Source organism: Globicephala melas, chromosome 17 (assembly GCF_963455315.2).
Source record: "Globicephala melas chromosome 17, mGloMel1.2, whole genome shotgun sequence".
Taxonomy (NCBI): domain Eukaryota; kingdom Metazoa; phylum Chordata; class Mammalia; order Artiodactyla; family Delphinidae; genus Globicephala; species Globicephala melas.
This window is the reverse complement of record NC_083330.1, coordinates 1747924-1767779: the sequence shown is the minus strand read 5'-3', so window position 1 is coordinate 1767779 and position 19856 is coordinate 1747924. Positions and strand designations below refer to the sequence as shown.

At 41.4% G+C, this 19856-nt stretch overlaps 1 protein-coding gene across 7 annotated transcripts in view; it reads right to left on the bottom strand.

The window, feature by feature from the left end:
• The window catches only part of SNTG1 (syntrophin gamma 1), a 479377-nt gene that overhangs the window by 90893 nt on the left and 368628 nt on the right, over positions 1-19856 (bottom strand). For 6 of the 7 annotated variants that reach the window (XM_060286996.1, XM_060286991.1, XM_060286993.1 and 3 more), the window contains one exon: positions 6556-6594. The exons of the other annotated variant lie outside the window; for it this stretch is intronic. In XM_060286996.1, coding sequence (XP_060142979.1) covers positions 6556-6594 — 39 coding nt within the window. The remainder of the gene's footprint in view (positions 1-6555; positions 6595-19856) is intronic. 7 annotated transcript variants of the gene reach the window in all.

Here is a 19856-nt window from a genome sequence, read left to right as displayed (position 1 = left end):
AATATTGAATATTTATTAACTTCTAAATATACTACATCATTTTATCTAGAGGAAAACTTCTCCCCAACATCTCTATTTATCTTTAAACATTACATTACCATAATCCTTTAAGCTTTTTATTAAGTACTAATTTTTTGTTATATTTTGCATATGCTTTGAAACATGTACTGCATTTATTGTTTTGCTCATGGAACAAAATATACTATTATACAGCATGTAAGAAATACAAATCATTTTCATTTAAAAAACCTTAGTTTCTGTCATTACAACAAATCCATATTAAGCATGTCCATTTTATTTATTCTCCTAAATCTGCCTGTTGTTTAAACTGTGATTAAAATTAACTCATGCCTCAGTAGGTAGGATCATGTAATTAAAATGCAAATTTCAGTATAGGTCATTGCTCATTGCATAGTGAAAAATAACTACATGTGTTGTCATGACGTTCTACTATATGTCAATTTGTTAGAATATACTTTGAGGCTGGCTTGACAAACTAATTCTCCCTCTAGATTTATAACTCATTTTTGAGGATGAAATCAAAGTTAATGAACCAGAAAAGTCTCCACATTTGGTGAAAAAACATTTTCTTGATTCCTTGCTATGCAAATGGCGTGAGAATTGTAGGCATTCTAATCTAGAGAGAATGGATCTCCTTCAAATTCAATAACATCAAGTGCTGCTTTTCTGTAGTATTTCAGAACTATATTGGCATTTTTTCAAAATATAATTAAGACAAAATTTACTTAAAACTGTAAGAATTGCTATGTAACAAAAAATCATCTAGATTTTCTTATTTTTGTGTAATAAGTTATATGTAACGTGATTATTTTTGTCTTATTTTAAAAATTATTTTTAGAACTTAAAAGAAAATTTTAATTTTATTTTTGGCTGCATTGGGTCTTCATTGCTGTGTGTGGGCTTTCTCTAGTTGTGGTGAGCGGGGGCTACTCTTTGTTGCAGTGCGTGGGCTTCTCATTGTGGTGGCTTCTCTTGTTGAGGAGCACGGGCTCTAGGCACACGGGCTTCAGTAGTTGTGGCACGTGGGCTCAGTAGTTGTGGCACTTGGGCTCAGTAATTGTGGCTCGCGAGCTCTAGAGTGCAGGCTCAGTAGTTGTGGCACACAGGCTTAGTTGCTCTGTGGCATGTGGGATCTTCCTAGAACAGGGCTCGAACCCGTGTCCCCTGCATCGGCAGGCGGTTTCTTAACCACTGTGCCACCAGGGAAGTCCTTCAAGTTTTTAATGTTAATAAATAATATCTACTTTTAAGTTAATAAATAATATCTATACAAATGTTCATTAAAAATAAGTCAAACATACAGAATATGTAAAATAAAACATGAAAATTGGATCTTCACTCTCCTCTAGATCTTCACCCTTCTCTGGAGACATTCGGGGGTAACCATCTCGTAGAAATCATCCTAAACCTTTAAAAGGAATGTTTGCACATAGGCCTAAAAAAGCCCCAACAGATGGATTCATCGTGTGGGTGAGTGTTTTTTTTTTGAACCTTAATTTCTGTACATGTAGACCTATTTGAGTATAGTGGTATTATAATCTACAGAGTGACTGTAACAAATTTATGTAATCATTTCTATATTGGTGGGACAATTGTCTTTATCTTTCTATTACATGTAAATTTTTTTCTGCTAACATCCTTTAAAAAAGAACGTTGAGCCCAATGAAATGTGCAATTTAAATTTTGGTACTTAATATAAAACTGCCCTCCAAAAATTTTGTAACCATTCATACTCTCACCAAGAGTATTATATGAGAATGTCTGAAGATTTAAATGTATTAAAGGTTTTTATAAACATTAATACATCAATTAAATCTAATTGATGATATCTGTGCTTCACAAAATATCTGTATTCACCAATTCATTAAGATATGGAGAATATAGCTAAAATTTAACTTTGTACATTTTCTGTCTTCTTATGTATTTGCCTGACCATAATGAAATCATAAGCAATTGAATTCACACTATTCCATTTGCATTTTCAAATACATATTGCAATTTATCAATGTCCTCTACAAGGGATACATTCTCGGTAATGAATGCAAGAGCTCAGGGAAGTTATTCTTTTCTTTTGTTGCAAGAGACTCCTTTCGTCTGTTCTAAATCTCAAAATCAAGGCAACATAAACTCAGGACATCGTGAGCCGTCCACACTGCCCTGCAGTTCTGCCCTCACCACAGGCTTAGCTTCAGCCAAGCCTTTCTTAACGCTTCCAGACTCAGAAAGCACACGTTGGAATCACGCTAGACCAACACCTTGAGAGTGGCCTGAGACTTTGCAATGGTTCTCTCATTACCACCGAACACCCACCCTAGACTCATCTTGCACCTGAATTTTGATGAAGACATGGCTCCCGTTTCCCCAGTTTTGGAACAGGCCCCTTCCCTGTATTAAATGCTCAAGAGCAGCCTCGGAAGCCTGAGCAATCCTGCCAGTGTTTTCTTCCTCTGCACTAGGCTTTCCGACATCACGATGACTGTTGTTTCAACCTCTCCAGAAAGTGAGTTCTGAGCCTACGTCACTTGCATTTATGAGCCACATCTGATCCAAGTTACCCGCATCTCCGTATGCAACTGAGACCCTCACGGGGGCCTGGAGTCACTGACCATGACTCACTGCTCTGATGCCCTCCTGGACACCCTTGTAGAGAAGGTTAGGAGTCTTGGCTTCGTGCTCAGTTAACACAGAGGACGAGTCATATTCATACAACGAGGCGCAAACAACAGATCCCATTCAATGTCACAGACATCCTCACAGACGGTGTGGTGGGCAGTGTCACTGTGTGTCCAACTTAGGTTTACAGACAGACGCTTTACCAGGTTCTTGCACATCTTCTTGAGGTGCTGTATTCTCGTACAATAACGTGTATGTTTCACCCTTTATTAAAGATAGCGGCTACTTATTCCCTGCTCTTCACTTTGCCATTGGCACCTAATGAACTTTCGTGGAGAGTCTTCTAGACAGGTGCCAGGTGAGGCAGCTCACCCTCTTGATGGCGGGTCACTATCGCACTGACGGGACGTGCAGGCTGCTTCGGGTCGCTCGGGGGCGTGGCTCTGGTTGTCCTCATCAGGCTCCGGGGCTGGCGTGGTTCCTTATCTCATGACGTATGGAAACGCTTAGCCACCGTCTCTCTTCACACGCCGCCTCTCACACGTTTCCAGTCTTTCTGCAGAACGTCCCTTTTTTGGAGCTTCTCATTCTAAACTTCAACCCTTACATTATCTTTCATAGTTTCACCCCTTTCTGTATGTGCTGCATTCTGATGATACTCTCAGATGTGCTATTTCCAATTACATATTTTATCTTCATTTGTATCTGTGCTATTATTCAATTGGTTAATTGATTATAATGTCAAATATACTCATATTTTGTTCATTTTTGAACTTCTGTGGGGTTCTTTTGTAAATCCACATTTTTGGACACCATCTCCTGTTCTGGACTTACAGTTTCCACTCCCTTATTTTTTAAAAAAACACAACACATGATAAGTAAAAATAGTTGTGGACTGTTCTTTAATGTCCACACTATGCTTTCCCTTCTAATGGTTTATTTGCTCATATGGTTTATACGTCTGATTAAAATCTCTTCTTCCGTGAGGTGGTCTTACTGAGAGTCTCATGCCCCCTGGAATGTGAGGGTGTCCCTGAAGAGCTGATCCCCAGCACTGGCCCCTGCTGCGCACAGTGACTTTTTCCAGTTCCAGATCCCTTTGTGTTTTGCTTTTATTTTAATTTCTCTGGTTGGGGTACATGTATCACACGGGCGGCACAAAATCAAAACCAAATCCCATAGGAAGCAGAAGAGTTCTGTTCTAATGTATCTTGGATGATGTCTTTTTGGTTTTGTTTGAGACCTAGAGTATCACAGATATGAGGGGACTTAAATACTTTAACATTATGTCTGAGTTATTTAATAAAAAGCGTATGTATAAACATACATATTTATATCAAATCTGAGCTTCAGAGAACACTACATGAAAATTAAGTTAGGAAGAAATTTGAGATGAAAGCAACTAGTCCAAGGTAAGAGTCCTGTCTGAGTGCTAAATCTGGATGAGAAATGAGATTATGTATGATTTTCATTTTTATTCCTTAACGCGGCTCAAATTTTAAGTAGAGGATGTACCTTGATCTCCTAATGCATCGCTCTCACACTACGCAGGTGAGTTTTTCCTGTTATGCATATACATGAATGTCGAACTATAAACTAATCCTATTTCCTGAAAGACTTCATTAACGTGGTGGAAGGTAGTGAGGGAAAAATCTATTAACTCCCGCTTTCAGTTATTAAAGTGCCAAGAAGAATTCACTATAATTTCATAATTGTGAGATACTAAGATATATGAAATAAAATTTCACTATAATAATAATAACATTAAAAGGCTAGCAAATAAAAACCCATAAATGCTTATGCTTATCTGTGTTTATTATGTATGAGTTAGAATATTAAACAGGTTTTATTATGATTTGTTCTATATGCAAGCTTTTTCAGATTCTTATGACTTCGCTCCATGTTATTCAAAACCTAGATACATGCAGAGGTGGCGAGGACTGTCCCAAGTCACTGAAGGGTGTGTGTAGGAAGTGTTCCATGTCGTTGCCATCATAAATAAAGCATAGCTCTGGCGTAGTCAGGGTTATGAAATATTCACAGTAATTAAATTACACTAAATATTAATACTTCAGGCTTCCCTGGTGGCGCAGTGGTTGAGAGTCTGCCTGCCGATGCAGGGGACGCAGGTTCGTGCCCCGGTCCGGGAAGATCCCACATGCCGCAGAGCGGCTGGGCCCGTGAGCCATGGCCGCTGAGCCTGCGCGTCCAGAGCCTGTGCTCCGCAACGGGAGAGGCCACAACAGTGAGAGGCCCGCGAACCGCAAAAAACAAAACAAAACAAAAAACACTTCACATGTTTAGGGTCTAAAGGGCAAGGGAAGTGATAACACAAACATTAGAGTCATTTTTAAGGAAATATTCTTCATTCATATTTTTGACAAGGATTCCCCAAATGAGTAGGTCTACATTTTCATAGATCTGTGACTATGAAACGACCCTGTCTAGTCCTGGGCCTGGCACTCTTCCCTCACGGCTGAGGCTTCTATTTGAATAACTTATCCTTAATGACTTTCCCCCTCTGCTTTAGCCCTGCGAAACTGTTAAACTGTTTTTCCCAGATGTCACCTGTGCACTCCCAGCCTCAGAATCACCTGGGACGGGATGGGAGCAACAAAGCCAGTTTCCCAGGCATCATCCCGGAGCTAGTGCATCAGATGCTCTGGGCTGGAGCCTGGTCTCTGTGCTATGAAAAAGGCCCCAAACACACCCATACTGCTGTGTGTCTACCCAGAGCACCGGCTGGCTCAGATGCGGGGCCCGAGGAGGCGTGCCGGGTACCCGGGGCCACACCAAGGGGAAGACAGGTCAGAGCTGTAGGCGCAGTGCGCTCTCCAAGGCTCTGATCACTCCTAGCTCGGTCACACGTGGCTCTGCGGGCAGCCTGGGCGTCGTTAATGATACAACTTATACCAGAACATAAATTCTCTACTGCAAAGAACACACTTAAACACTTAATACACTAGTGCAAATAATGGCATATATTAAGAAATTTACATGTTATCATTTACTTTTCAAAAATAAACATGTGAGATAGTTAGACTTACACAAATGCTACAGATGAGGGAGCTGAGGCTTAGATAAGAAAAGCAACCTGTTTTGACAAGCTGAAGATTATTTTTAAAATTTTACCATGGAAATTAACTTGCGCCGGGTGTACCATCTATGAATCAATATCCAGGTGTTTAGATTTTGATCAGCGGTTGCAAACTGAGGTTGATGTCAAGTGTCAGACGTCTGTGTCCAGCCATGGGTTCCCTGCCACTGTCACACGTGCCAGACAGGGTGACTCTGATTCCACAAGCTGAACCTGCGCTTCCTTTTCTTATTCTGATTAATGCTTATATTATGTTTACGGAAGCAATGAAAGTTAAGTTTAGCAAAATAAAATTGTAAGTGGAACCAATTATTTTTATAATCAATTATTTTATTCTAACATCAATTATTAGTCCAATAAGTCAACTAAATTCTTAGCTTGGTTAATCGGACATTATTTTCATTCCACACATTAATTTAGCCTCATTTTCAACACCATCAGCCAATTTTGAAAATTCCCTTTAACTTTTAGGTCCACTAAACATAGGTCTCCCAAATGTTTAAGATACAGTAAAACTGTCTTATGGAAACAGCTGTCAAAGTTCTTCAGCACTGCGTGCAGATAAATACAATTGTTTTGTCAAAATAGTTTTGACTTAATTCACTTAGCTCAAAAGCTTTTCTTATTAGTATGATTAGAAAAACCAGGTATATTATATAATATGAAAGAAATCTAATAAGTTATGTATTTTCCTGAAGATGGCAAATGACAGTACCAATTATTTGCACATAAAAGTAAATGCAATCAAGATTATCTTCTATTAACGTAATAGATAAAATGAAAGAAACCTACGACTCGGCTTTGCGAGTGTTTCTCCATCTTACCTGCTGGTTTACAGGGAAGTTTCTGTTGATTTTTCTAATCTGTAATAATAAATAAACAATAAAAGTGAGAACACGAGATCTCCCAAATTTTATGAGAATCTATTTTTAGTGAGTTTATGTAAACTGATACTTACGTTGACTTACTGAAATCATTGCATATCTAACACGAATTACGAACTTTTTTTGTATTTTGACTATCAAAATTATCCCAAATTTCACATAGAAACATTTTGGAAAGATTTCCATCTAACAATTTTCTCTTTATAAGAAATGAAAAGCCTATGTTTCCATAAAATGTTAAGTGAGAATCTGCTGAGAATAAGGAGTACCTTTGCCGCGCGGCACGTGGGATCTTAGTTCCCCAACCAGGGATCGAACCTGTGCCCCCTGCAGTGGAAGCACAGAGTCTCAACCACTGGACCGCCAGGGAAGGCCCTAGAGTAACTTTTTATAATTTATTTTTTCACTTTGAAATCATATTATACTCGATCTGTTTTAACACTTAAGAGAACAGAAGAAATGGAATATTCAAACACTAAAGGATAATGTACACGTACCGAAATAGTTTTAGTCAGGACCTCAAATAAAATAAACATTTACTTTACGACAATTTATTGGCAGGTCATAAGAATTTAAAATAAGTCTTCAGAGAAAGAGTTTCCTCTGTATTAAGTCATGTAAACAAACTTTAAAAGCCAAATGAAAATGAGTATCAGATTTAGACAAATGACCTTATAATACAAAAAATCTTTGTTCAACAGAATTTTTACTAATTAAAACCAATTATTATCTTTCATTGGTTTTCTAGAGAAGCTTAAATGATGCTCCCTGTGTGATATACTCTTACATCAGACCAAACACAGACTGTTTTCACTTAGAATATGTTTTGTTGAATTATTTTGGTTTTCCTTTTTTAGTTTTATTTCCCTTTGTCTTACTGATAAACGTGAATTAAGAGGAAATTTGATGAACGTGAGGCACAAAGTTGGAGGCACAAATGGCTCATGTACGAGAACAGACTTACTGGCAGGATATATGTCACTTAAAATGTGAAAGAAAATAAAATTTGAGCATAGGTGTGTGATCTCTGCAGGGTCATGCACAAATATCATATCCTTCTAACATCGCTACAATCATTTCCAAGTAGTTTTCGCTCTGGTGAGGAATCAGTGCAGGAAATCTCCAGAACTATCGGTGCCTTCAGCTAAAATCAGGATAGTCTGGAGATGGCAGAGAAGAGCAGACCCCTAAGCATGTTTCACTACCAGTCCAAAAACTCATATTGAATACTTCGTGGAACTATGCTTTTTACTAGTTTTTAAGGATTGCTATAAAATCCTACCAGCATTTTATGTGGACCACTGTCTTAGAGTGAGTACTATCTAGCTGTGTATGTTTTAGCTCCCCTAACATGTAATTTTAGTTCTATGAAGGACATAACATGTATGACTGAAGGTAAATAAACGACACTTCTTGGCACAGTATTTACTTAAAACGACATTCAATGGAGACTGGTTTTCACGATCAAGCCTCTGCCATCAAATTTGCTTCAATGGGCTCCTCCAGGTTAGTTCAAGAAAATAACACACAGTGCTCCGATTTCTATTTTTTTCTGAATCATACTGGAACATCTCCTTCTAAATAGAAAATCACAGTACCTAAATGAACTAGACAGATATTTTCTGATTTATAGCACAAACACACGCGCACATACCACATTGGTAACCTACAGCTCTAGGTTTTTAGGGTGGGGACAATGTGGCTAATCTGGGTTCATAGAGTCCAACCAGAGAATATGTTGGACAATTTAAAATTGAGATTAAAAACGGTAACCTGAACAAAATTCTTCATTAAAATGGGTGAAAGGATCAAAAGAAAACAAATGAATTCTTTTAAGTTACCACGGTGTGAACAAGAAAGAAAGAAATTTGAGGTTTCTTTACAACCCTTGCTTAGAGGTAGCAAGGTAGAGATGTCAAGCGGTGCACCGCTATAAATGGCCTTTTTCTGATTTTTTCCTTCTATCACTTAGCATTATCTAATACTGTTTATTTTATTTTAACTTATTTTTGTATTATGATTCCCCAGAAAACAAGAGCACGAGGTCATAGATTTCTGTCTGTTTCATTAAATACATCACTTCTAGCACCTAGACCTCGGCCTGGGTCTTAGTAGGGGCAAAATCAATATTTGTTGAACAAGTGAAGAGACAGAATATCTCAGAACAGAGTCAAACTCTTGTATTTGACCTCTAGCTTAGTCTTGAATGCAAGTTACTTCTAAAAAAAAAATCTAAATTCCTAGCTTTGAAGGTCTATAGTAATTGTAATGGCTTCGATACCTAGAGTTTATACCATAACGGGAAGGAAAAGAATGCTGATGATTTAAAAGCAAGTTCTCACCTCAGAGGAAGACTAGTTCCTCGGTGGATACAAAAATACAGAGGGGGAGGGGGGCGAGGGATCTGGGCTCCTGCAACTTGTCGCCTTAGGTCAAGTCTTGAGGGACTGGACACAGAAAAACACAGTCTGGGGGTCCCAGTGGAGAGAGCTCTGGACTCTTCCCCCGGTGCTCATGGAATCCCCATGTCAAGCGTGGTTTCCGAATGACGGGAGAGCTGAAGGCAGAGGATGTGTTTCCATCTGCAGGAGAGGCTCCGAGATGTCTCCTGCCTGCGAGGCTGGTGAGAAAATCCCAGCAACGCTGGAGGACTAGACGCAGCTTCCTGAGCTGTGAGCTGGAGACGCCAGTGGGACCACACACGTCAGAGCATCAGAGACCACGGTGACGCTTGGCCACCCGGGAGGAACGTCTCCGCAGGGAGTTTACGGGGATGTGGTCTCCGCAGGGTGAGGGGGGGCGGGGTCCCCTCTGTACAGAACTCGGGGTATAGCCTGGCTCTGGCTTGGCTCTCACCAACCCCCCACCCCCTGCCCACCTGCTGGCTCCCTCACTCCCACCCGCCCTCGCTCCCTCTGTCTCCCTCGCACTTTTTCACCTGGCAAGAGTCTTCTTTCTTTTTTTGTATGTTTACCTGAGCTGCACAGAGGACTGCATAACCAAGAACCAGGTCTGCCATGAAAACCCAAGCAGAAGTGGCCGGTGACCTTCTCTTGGGCCCTGTGTGTGGGTCCAGCTGTGTTCCTTGCTGCAGAACCCTTGACTGCAGAAGGTCTTTTCCACCTCATCTCCCCTCTGTGCCCACGTGACCGACCAGCACTGTCAGTCACAGCCGGCTGTCCTGTGGGGTGTGTCCTGTGTTGGCCCCACCTCCTCCGAAGCCCCACCCTGAATCACAGCGTGGGGTGGGGGTGGGGGTGGGAGGGGGAGGGGGCCTCTGTTCCTTCTGCTGCCACCCTTGCCTGGGGCCCCTGGGATGCCCGCCTTTCTGACCCGGAAATCTACAACTGGCTCAGAGATCCTGATTCTTCTGAACTAGCATCTGATTTAATCCTGTTTCTTAGTATCATCTCAGAGCTTTGTAATTGATTGAAAGAACCCCATTTATCCACTTTGCTAATGATTTCCACGTGAGTAAAATCAACAGAAATGCAAAAATAATGGCAATCATTAGATTAATACATATTTTGGACTAAAGGGAACAGTTGGTACTAAGACCTGACATATTCTTGCTATGCCAAAATATAACACAGTGTTCTACTTTTATCAGAAATTCAATTCTGGAAATTTAATTGTTATGACAAACCTCAATATGTAAATTTGACATTTACTTTAACTTTCAGAGACAGTGAGAACTAAACACAAAGACATATTTGTGAACCAGACATGATTTATAGAAACCCATCTATGGGATGGCTATGCTAAGAAGAAAAATAATTTAATCTTACAAAGATATGCAAAATCTTCTCTAAAAATGTAATCCCAAAGTAATAAAAATAATGGTAAAGTAAATGTAATAAGTAAAAGAAAAAATAATGCTTTTTTACATCATATAGAATCAGCATTTATATCAAATTAACAAATACCATGGTTAAAAATTAAACATATAAAATCCATTTAACAAGAGACTATGAGAATTACCCTTATCATTAATGTGTAACAGTGACATTAAAAATTACACTTAAGATAATATGTAAAAATAGAATGTAACAGTATTAGAAAGAACAGCTTTGCATGGCATTAATGGAAGATAGTCTACTCTATAAACACCCAAGACAATTAGATTAAAAATGACTTAGTGATTTCAAGGTGTCTGAATATGAAATACGTTTATCCAAATCAACAATCTTCCTAAATGTGAAAAAAAAAGAGAAAACAGAATGCTTTTTAATCAACCTAATAAAAATAAAATTCATAACAATCAACCTAATATGAAATTATAGATCCATTGCTGAATGTCAACTTTCTTCCAAATTAAAATATTATTTGGTGGTGCTATTCTAAGTGCAACTATTTTTAGACCTTTATGGGCCCATCAAGAATAAAAGGTCAAATACACCCAAAGGTGTTTAAGGTTAATCTCAGGGGGCTATTTGAATGCATTACAGAATTACAATCATTAAAACAGGGTTTTACCCTGCCAAACTAATTGTGACAATGACTTCTGATAGAAACTTAAACATTGAATCTAAAATACATATTACTGAGTTAATGATAAAGATTGTATTTTAAATTTGAATAGAGAACAAAGCTGGAAAAGGTGGTTAATTACTTGAAAACGATGTATCACCCACAAACTCCCAGTGCAAGTCATACTTAATGCACACGTATTTAAGACGGGATGGGGTGGCCTGAGGCACCTCAACCATCCTACTGAGGGCCACGGAAATGGAAAGATAAACCTAGTGAAAGCACTTTGTTTAAAGACTTCTGAGAGCTCCCGCTGTAACTAGGGGGAGCGTGGCTTAGATTCCGGAGATGAGATGACGAGCTGGCAGCTCAGGGCCGCTAGGCAGGCTCGGGGACAGACGCCCAGACGGAGAGCATGTGGACAGACAGAGGAGCAGAGCATGTATCTTCTCCTGGGTTTACAGGGGCGACACGCGAGATCTGTGAGGCTTCAAATGCAACACTGCTTTTCACCTCAAGACAGTTGCTGGAGTCTGAATCTGAACAGGGCAAAAGGCTAAAAAAATTAATCTGAGAACCTCTGAACACAGACCAGAGTTTTGTAAACCTGTGCTGAGAGAGAAGCCAGGAGAAGTCAGAGCCCGGGGGTAGATGTGTTCGGGAATAGACATGCTCTCAGCCCGCAGGCTTGGGGCGGGCGGGGAGGGTGGGCTGCACCTTTGGGGCAGAGGAAACAGAAGCAGAGCCTTACAGAAAGTTCAGCCCCGCCTGATTTAGCTGGATTAAGACATCAATCTTAGTTTATGAGACTAAAGAACGTGTAGAATCTTTGATTCTTTTCCTAGACACCTATATTAAGATACAATAAGCAATCTTTTACAAATTAATAGGCCAGAAAATTCATACGGCACTATTACATTAATGATATATTTTAAATGATGTGTATGTCAAATAATAATCCATTCATTATTTATGATTTAAACAAATAGCAAAATACCTATTAGTCCATTCAATGTAGCTAGGAAAATGCCCATGATTAAATGTTAGCTCGACAAAGGATAATATACCATCTACACAAGAGGATGGTAATTTTATTTTATATATGTCAACAAAAGCACACATTTTAATGTACATGTAACATATACACTAATAAGAACACTAGCAATAAATATACCATTATTATTGTAATAAATTTTCATTTTTATTCTCTTCTGAACTTTAATAAATACCTAAAGTCTAAAATTATTATGAAAGCACATATTTTAAGATATATTTTTTACCAACTCTGTTACGTCAAATGGCAAATAGGGTTTAGTGTTTGATTTTCTAGGAAACAACATGCCCAGTAGATATAAAAATAAAGTAATATAGATATACTCTTGCAGGAAGAGAAGTTTGAATAATTTTTTAAGGGAAAGAACATATTAAAAACCCAGCGTGAGAAGAATCTTCACATTTGGATGAAATGGAATAGAAAAGACAGTTCTTTTTCAAGCTCTTACAATTTATTACTGAGAAGAGTACTTTTGGCATACCATCTACGTACTTTTGTAGATGTTAAATAATATTAAGAAAAAGATGTATGTTGTTTTATCAAACATTTTCACAATTTATTTTGCCTTCCTACTTTATTCTATTACATTAGTGATTTTTTTTTCTTATGGGAATCTTTGGTATTAATGAAGTCTTATTTAAAGAAACAAATATTTTAAAACTCTATTATATGCAATAGTATATTCTTATATTATTGAAAGGTTAATTTAAATCCAGTAGCTTTTTCATTAGAGAATTTTCATTAGAACTTAAATTTAAAATTGAATTTAAAATTTGCGACTCCCCTTAAAAAAATTGAAGGTCACGTATAAAGGCATTGAATACTCACATTACAAGTGTTTTTCAGATTATACTTCTTACACTCAAACAGAAAATAAAATGATGATTCTACTACTTTATAATTTACCCAACATCAAAAGTGAACATCTGCTTAAATATTATTAACTGTGTTTTTTTTTTTTTTTTTATTGCGGTACGCGGGCCTCTCACTGCTGTGGCCTCTCCCGTCGCGGAGCACAGGCTCCGGACGCGCAGGCTCAGCGGCCATGGCTCACGGGCCCAGCCGCTCCGTGGCATGCGGGATCTTCCCGGACCGGGGCACGACCCCGTGTCCCCTGCATCAGCAGGCGGACTCTCAACCACTGTGCCACCAGGGAAGCCCTATGAACTGTATTTTAAGGAATAATATTCACTTTAAATGCTGGGGGGAATGATAATATGTGTCCCTCTTTTTCTTTGAAAACCTTTAATTGAATGTTAATGATGGAAACCCCTTAAAGGAAGTCTAGTTGTTGCAGGTCTGTTAAACTGAGAATAATTACACAACTGGTTTTAATAAAGATCTGTTTTGATTTAATTTATTAAAAATAAAATTTGGAGTAATAGAAGCATCCATTTGTTTTAAATATCACTCTTATTTTTTAATTCCTTAATTTTGTATATTCAATTTTAGCATCACCAGTTGTATCCAGAAACCAAAGCGGTAATGTTGTCTTTTGACATTCTCTTTAGACAAAAAGAAAAATACATAGGATATTCAAATATTCTTTTAAAATGTTTTCCTTTTCCTACATTAAACGTCTTTAGGGATTATTTTCCAATTAAATGTTTAAAGATAAGTGACGAGGGGCTTCCCTGGTGGCACAGTGGTTGAAAGTCCGCCTGCCGATGCAGGGGACACGGGTTCGTGCCCCGGTCCGGGAAGATCCCACATGTCGCAGAGCGGCTGGGCCCGTGAGCCATGGCCGCTGAGCCTGCGCGTCTGGAGCCTGTGCTCCGCAACGGGAGAGGCCACAACAGTGAGAGGCCCGCGTACCGCAAAAACAAACAAAACAAAACAAAACAAAACAAAAAATGATAAGTGACGAGCTTACATTTAAAAAATTGTATCCTAATTCTATTACTTTCACTTTTTCAACCTCACGTACACGTCAGTTTTGGTGAGTGATGTGCTCTCAGGATGGGTGCTGCAGGACCCTGCTCACAAGGTATATTTTCCCATGAAAATTAATTTTGAAGATTTATCCAAGGAAATAATTCTTATGGAAACCAGAAACGGTTCCCCAATTTCCTTAGAGATTTGTGGCCAGTGTTAGTTAGCAGATGTGTGAGGACCCGGAGAGATCTTTATTCCGTCGATGTAAGTCCTTCCGATGACACATGATGTTAGTGTGGGTGCATCACGGCGATATATCCGTTCTGCAGCTGTTGGTAAAACTGCCTTCACCAGGAAAGGGGAGAATCAAAGATGATTTCTGCCTCAGGAGCCCACATTTCAGCTCAATTTTTTCATCCATTTTTCTCAGACTATGGATTCTACGCCCTGGCCACCCTGGTTATTCCCTAGGCCCATGGGTACAATGTAATTACCTGCCTTGTTGCTTTTAAAAACCTGTCTATTAAGAGTCCATCAGGATGACCACCCAGTGTTATACCCAAGTGAACTTCCTTATTTTTTCTAGTACAAGAACTTTTCAATTTTACCTGTCGCCATCCTTACAATTAGCATGTATATGGTATATATCATACATAGTATATATAATACACACACACACACACACAATCTTACTGTGAATTAGATGCCTAAAAGCTAAAAGTAAGTTGCAGCCATTTATAAATGTCTCGTTCTTTGCTCAGAGATCTTATTCTTCCGTGAATTCACTGAACTCCAGAAATGACTGTATGTCAGACGTGGAGGGAATATGCCAAGGGTACCAGATCCCTGTCCTCAGGAACCCTCTGGTAGAGTTGGCAAAACAAGCATGTCTTTGGCATGAGTGTTAGAGCAGGTCGCACAACGCCTGCGCACATGTGAGCAGCAGGGACCCTGGCCGGAGGCGGGGTGTGCAGGCAGCGGGGACCCTGGCCGGAGGCGGGGTGTGCAGGCAGCGGGGACCCTGGCTGGACGTGGGGTGTGCAGGCAGCGGGGACCCTGGCCGGAGGCGGGGTGTGTAGGCAGCGGGGATCCTGGCTGGACGTGGGGTGTGCAGGCAGCGGGGACCCTGGGTTGCAGGCAGTGATGGGATGTGTTTTATCCGCCGGTGTTGGTCACAGGTGGAGAGAAGAGGTCCATCATTGCCAAATTATTAGTCAGGCTTCCTAAGGAGGGGAACGTGCAGTGCTCACAGTAAGAATCTGGCCTGGGTCCTTGGGAGAGGCCTGCAGCTGCCTCTGCTCCCTCGGGTCTGGCTCTTGAGCTCAGTTGCCGAAGACGGCAGTTCTAAGAAACGTTCCATGGAGCCACTGCAAACTCCCAGTGATTTCTCGTGTGACGTCCTGGGGCCTTTCACCTGCGTACTTAGTGCCCTTCTCTTCCACATGACGTCCGCTCCTGGGCGGAACGTGGACCGCTCGGTGCCCTTGGTCTCACCTCCCGAGAAACAGAGCCCGAAGAGGATGTACAGTCCTCAGGAGGCCAGAGTCACAGGTGAAGGGAAGGGAGGCCGGCAGCAGAAAGCAGGCATCGGCTGGCGAGTGGTCCATGTGCCCGAGCTGCCCAGGGCTTCTCATCAAATGCTGTCGGTTGTTCACCAGGTGTGACCCGCCTTCAGAGCCTCGTGCAGTCACTGCGTTTCCAGATGGTTCATCCAGTGAGCAAGGGCAAGTCCTCTGTTAGCTTGCTTCCTTCTGCCACCTGACTCGCACTGGACAAGGTATGCCCGGGGGAGGAATTACCCTACGTTCCCGTGGAGCTTCCGTCGGCCTGGGAGCAGCTGTGGGCCCAGGACGGTCAGCTCCTGTCACTATGATTACGACCAAGGCCACGTTGAAGTCCAGGCCTGGGCACGGGTGGCGGAGGGGTGGGTGTGTCGGGGCAAGGGCCCCTGCGCGGTGCCTGTGGCTTTGAGGCCCCTGGAACATTAGGGGCTGGGAATGCTCCAAAGGGGAGGCGGGGGCGGGGCCAGGCGGGTAGAGCCCAACCGGACCAGGGCTGGCAGGGGAGCTGTCAGTAAAGCTGCCTGTTTTCTTACGACCGTGCTTTACAGTTGACATCAAGGCAGACGTTCTGGATTGAGCAAGTAAACATCAGCTAATGTTCTCCAGTATCAAGAACTCTACAAGAACTTTAACTGTTGGTGAGTAGTTTTCTAAGAGACAGAGTAGGCTGGCTAGTTCACATATGCACACAACAGAATGCCCAGCTTGCCCGGCCTTTCTTCTGACTTGATCTACTGACTCTGCCGTTGTCTGACTCCACCCTCTGTAACCCATTTCTGGGTGGCATCTGCAAGTGTGAAGTTTGCACTTTGGTGTGTGAGGAGAAGCAATGCAGAAAGCAACACACTACACTAAAGTGCATCTGAGGACTCAGCAGCTATAAAAAGGAAGAAAACGTCTCCTTAAGTGACACCCATGCCTGTCAGAACCACACGCTGCAACCTCTGATCGCAGACTCCAGTTCCTTTTCGGTAAATCTCCTTTCTGCTAGGCTTTATTTTGTCATGACTTTCAATTCACCTACAAGCTTTGTCGGGTCTTTTTAATGTGGTAGACACGATAGAAGTTTCTTCTTTAGCTTCCACAACCAACAGTATTATGAGGAAAAGTTCCCTTTTCTCAACTTGCAAGTGTTTGCCATCTAAAATAGCAGAACTCTATGGATTAAATATGACTCCCAAGTAATGGGTTTTGCTCCTGCAGGTAAATGGGTAAAATATAGGAAGATGGCTGGAATACATCCTGCAGGAACTCAAATGACTGACGAAGTGTGTGTGTGTGTGTGTGTGTGTGTGTGTGTGTGTGTGTGAATCCTGAAGGACTGTGATCAATCCACAAAAAGCATAGGGGTGTTGGTTGTTCATGCATTATTTTTAGAATTAATATGTTTTTAGTATTAAGCAGTGTAGTGGATATTGTTGGTTATCTGACTCAGAAGCCATTCACAATCTTCTTTCCTTGGTTCTCCCACTACAAACACTAGAAAAGGCAGAGACTAGCCCCCCCACTCTCCAGCCACCCACCCCTCAGAATCGTCATGGGGCTGAGTTCAGGAGGAGAAGTGAACATTATTAGTCCACTAAAGGGTTTCTGGGAAATTTTCTCTTATCTTGATGAAAGAGGAGAGATGTAGCTGGCGCTACTTATCCTTCTTCCCTTTCTTTCCTGTTCTGAACACTGAAGTGATGTTTGGAACTGTTGCAGCCCTTATGTGTGTAGGCAGAGGATGGGTTCTGGGTGCATGGTGGCTTCCAGCAGATGCCACCATCCACAGTGCTTTTCATTCGGGGAAAAACCCAACTCTTTACTCATCAGTATTTAGGGTTTCTCTAGTTTGTCATTGAAAGCATTCTCAATTGATACAAACATTTGGGGAAAAGAGTCTATTCTCTTTCACATAATAAAATATGAATTATGTATTTTGAAAATCTCATATACGCAATCATTCTTATTTAAGATCACAGTAATTTTCATTGAACCACTAAGAATAGAAGCATTGGGACTTCCCTGGTGGTCCAGTGGTAAAGAATCAGCTTGCAATGCAGGGGACATGGGTTAGATCCCTGGTCAGGGAACTAAGATCCCAAGTGCCTTAGGGCAACTAAGCCCGCGTGCATGCGCCACAATTACTGAGCTCATTCGCCTCAACTAGAGCCCGCGTGCCACAAACTACAGAGCCCACGCACCCTGGAGCCTGTGCGCCACAACTAGAGAGAGAAAACCCGTATGCCACAACTAGAGAGATGCCCGCGCAGCACAATGAAGATCCCGCGCGCCACCACAAGTATCCTGCATGCCGCAACTAAGACCCCACACAGCCAAAAATAAATAAGCAATAAATAAGCAATAAATAAATCTTTTAAAAAAGAATAGAGGCATATTACATATACATATATATTTATATCTGTCTGCGCGTGCGCACACACACACACACAAGTGATACATTTCAAGCAGCATACTCCATTCCAATAAAGGAAATGCATGCATAGGATATATATGGAAGAATTTAGACTAGAAGAGATCCCTTTATGTTAGTAGGTAACCTTAGTAGAAATGTTGCATGAGATTCTCTCTGCTTATCATTCAGGATTGATTTTAGTGCTGGAGCGGTAAACAGTGGCTGGAAAGGTTAGATTCATGAAATGCTGGCTGAAAGAGAGCTTTGTCTTCTATCGTCTTCCCTCTGTCTCTTTTAAAGATGAGGGAACTGAGGGGTAGATCTGTGGCTGCCAGAAATATAGCTGCTTAATGGTCTAGTCACTACTAGACATTTAACTCGTCTTGTCCCTTTTTATCAGCATTGTTATCCAAACAGCCATCTTTCAGAAGATGGAGAATCTCAAACGACAACTGGACAAAGCAAAGGTGTGCCACCTCACATACAATAAGCAAATCGATGCGGCCATTCATTGGTGGTTTATGGATTAAATCATTTAATGTAGAGTGCAGCTGCAGAGAAGAAAACGCGCAAATGTTTCAGCATCATTTAAGGGCCAGGATGTCTAAAGCACTTTTTCATTTAACCCTCACGGTGGCTGGAGCTAACAGCGCCCGCTGACGAAGGGGACCACGAAGCCCAGTCCCAGAGCTGGTGAGTAGAGACCAAAGCTCCACACCGATTCCCTGACACTGCAGCCGTGCTTTCCCCATGGCAGCCATACCTCTGCAAAAGCATCAGCTTCAGTTCCCTTTGATCAAACAGGAGCGTGTTCGGAGCTATACTTCCATCTTCCTTCACTTGATTCTTGCCCTTTATCCCTCCCCCTTTCTGTGGTATTTGAAGGCTCCCAGCCCTGCCCCGCCCACCGAGGCACTGAGACACACAGACCCTTCCCACTCCAAAGACAGTCCCTGTTCAGGTGGCTTCAGCTCAGCAATTATAATGACTTTCTTGTGATATTATTACAAATGAGTTATTTTGAAAGGGTCTAGGGATTCAAATAATATTGTAGGCTGCTTTGCACATGGACAACCTAATAATACAAATATTAGGTTGTTTTCTCTTATATGCAAGTGCATTTCATGGTTATTCCGAAAAAGTTAAACGTGAAAAAGTATGATTTTCAGATTAAACCATGAGATTTAGATTAAGTGAAGAAAATTCCATGGATTTATTTTGAAGATCAATAGGTGCTATATTCATTTTCTATTACTGAAATCATAAATTACCACAAACGTGCTTTAAAAGAAACACTAATCCGTGATCCTGCAGTTCTGTAGGTCGGCAGCCTCAGTGGGCCTCTCTGGGATGAGACCAGGGTGAGGGCAGGATGGTGTCTGCCCGGGGCGGCAGTGTCCCCTCGTCGTGGGCAGCTTCTCCTGGCCTCCTGCCCTCTTGGGGTCCTGGTCCCTCCCCATCCTCAGAGCCAGCAGTGTCAGCCCTCCCCCTCCCCGTGCTGCCGTCTCCCTACTCCTCTCATTTTCCTACCTCTTCCACTTCTAAAGACTCTAGTGATTACACTGGACCCTCCCGGATAATCCAGGCTGATATCTCCGGGGCACATCTGGTTGGGGCAAGAGTGCCCACCCAAGACTGGGTCTGCCGATCTGGTGGCGTCATCACTTGGAATCGCCGAAAAGGACAAGAGGTTTCAGACTGACAAAAACCCCCACAAAACCCAAGGCAAAAAAACAACGCAGTTATATTTGCTGCCTGAAAACTTTTTTCTAGATCGTTGAATATAAAGGTTAAAAATATTCTGACAAAACTATTTTGATTTTATTTTACCATTATCCAAGGTGGCACCAAACTAAACAATGGAAGATGACGCTTCAGAGAG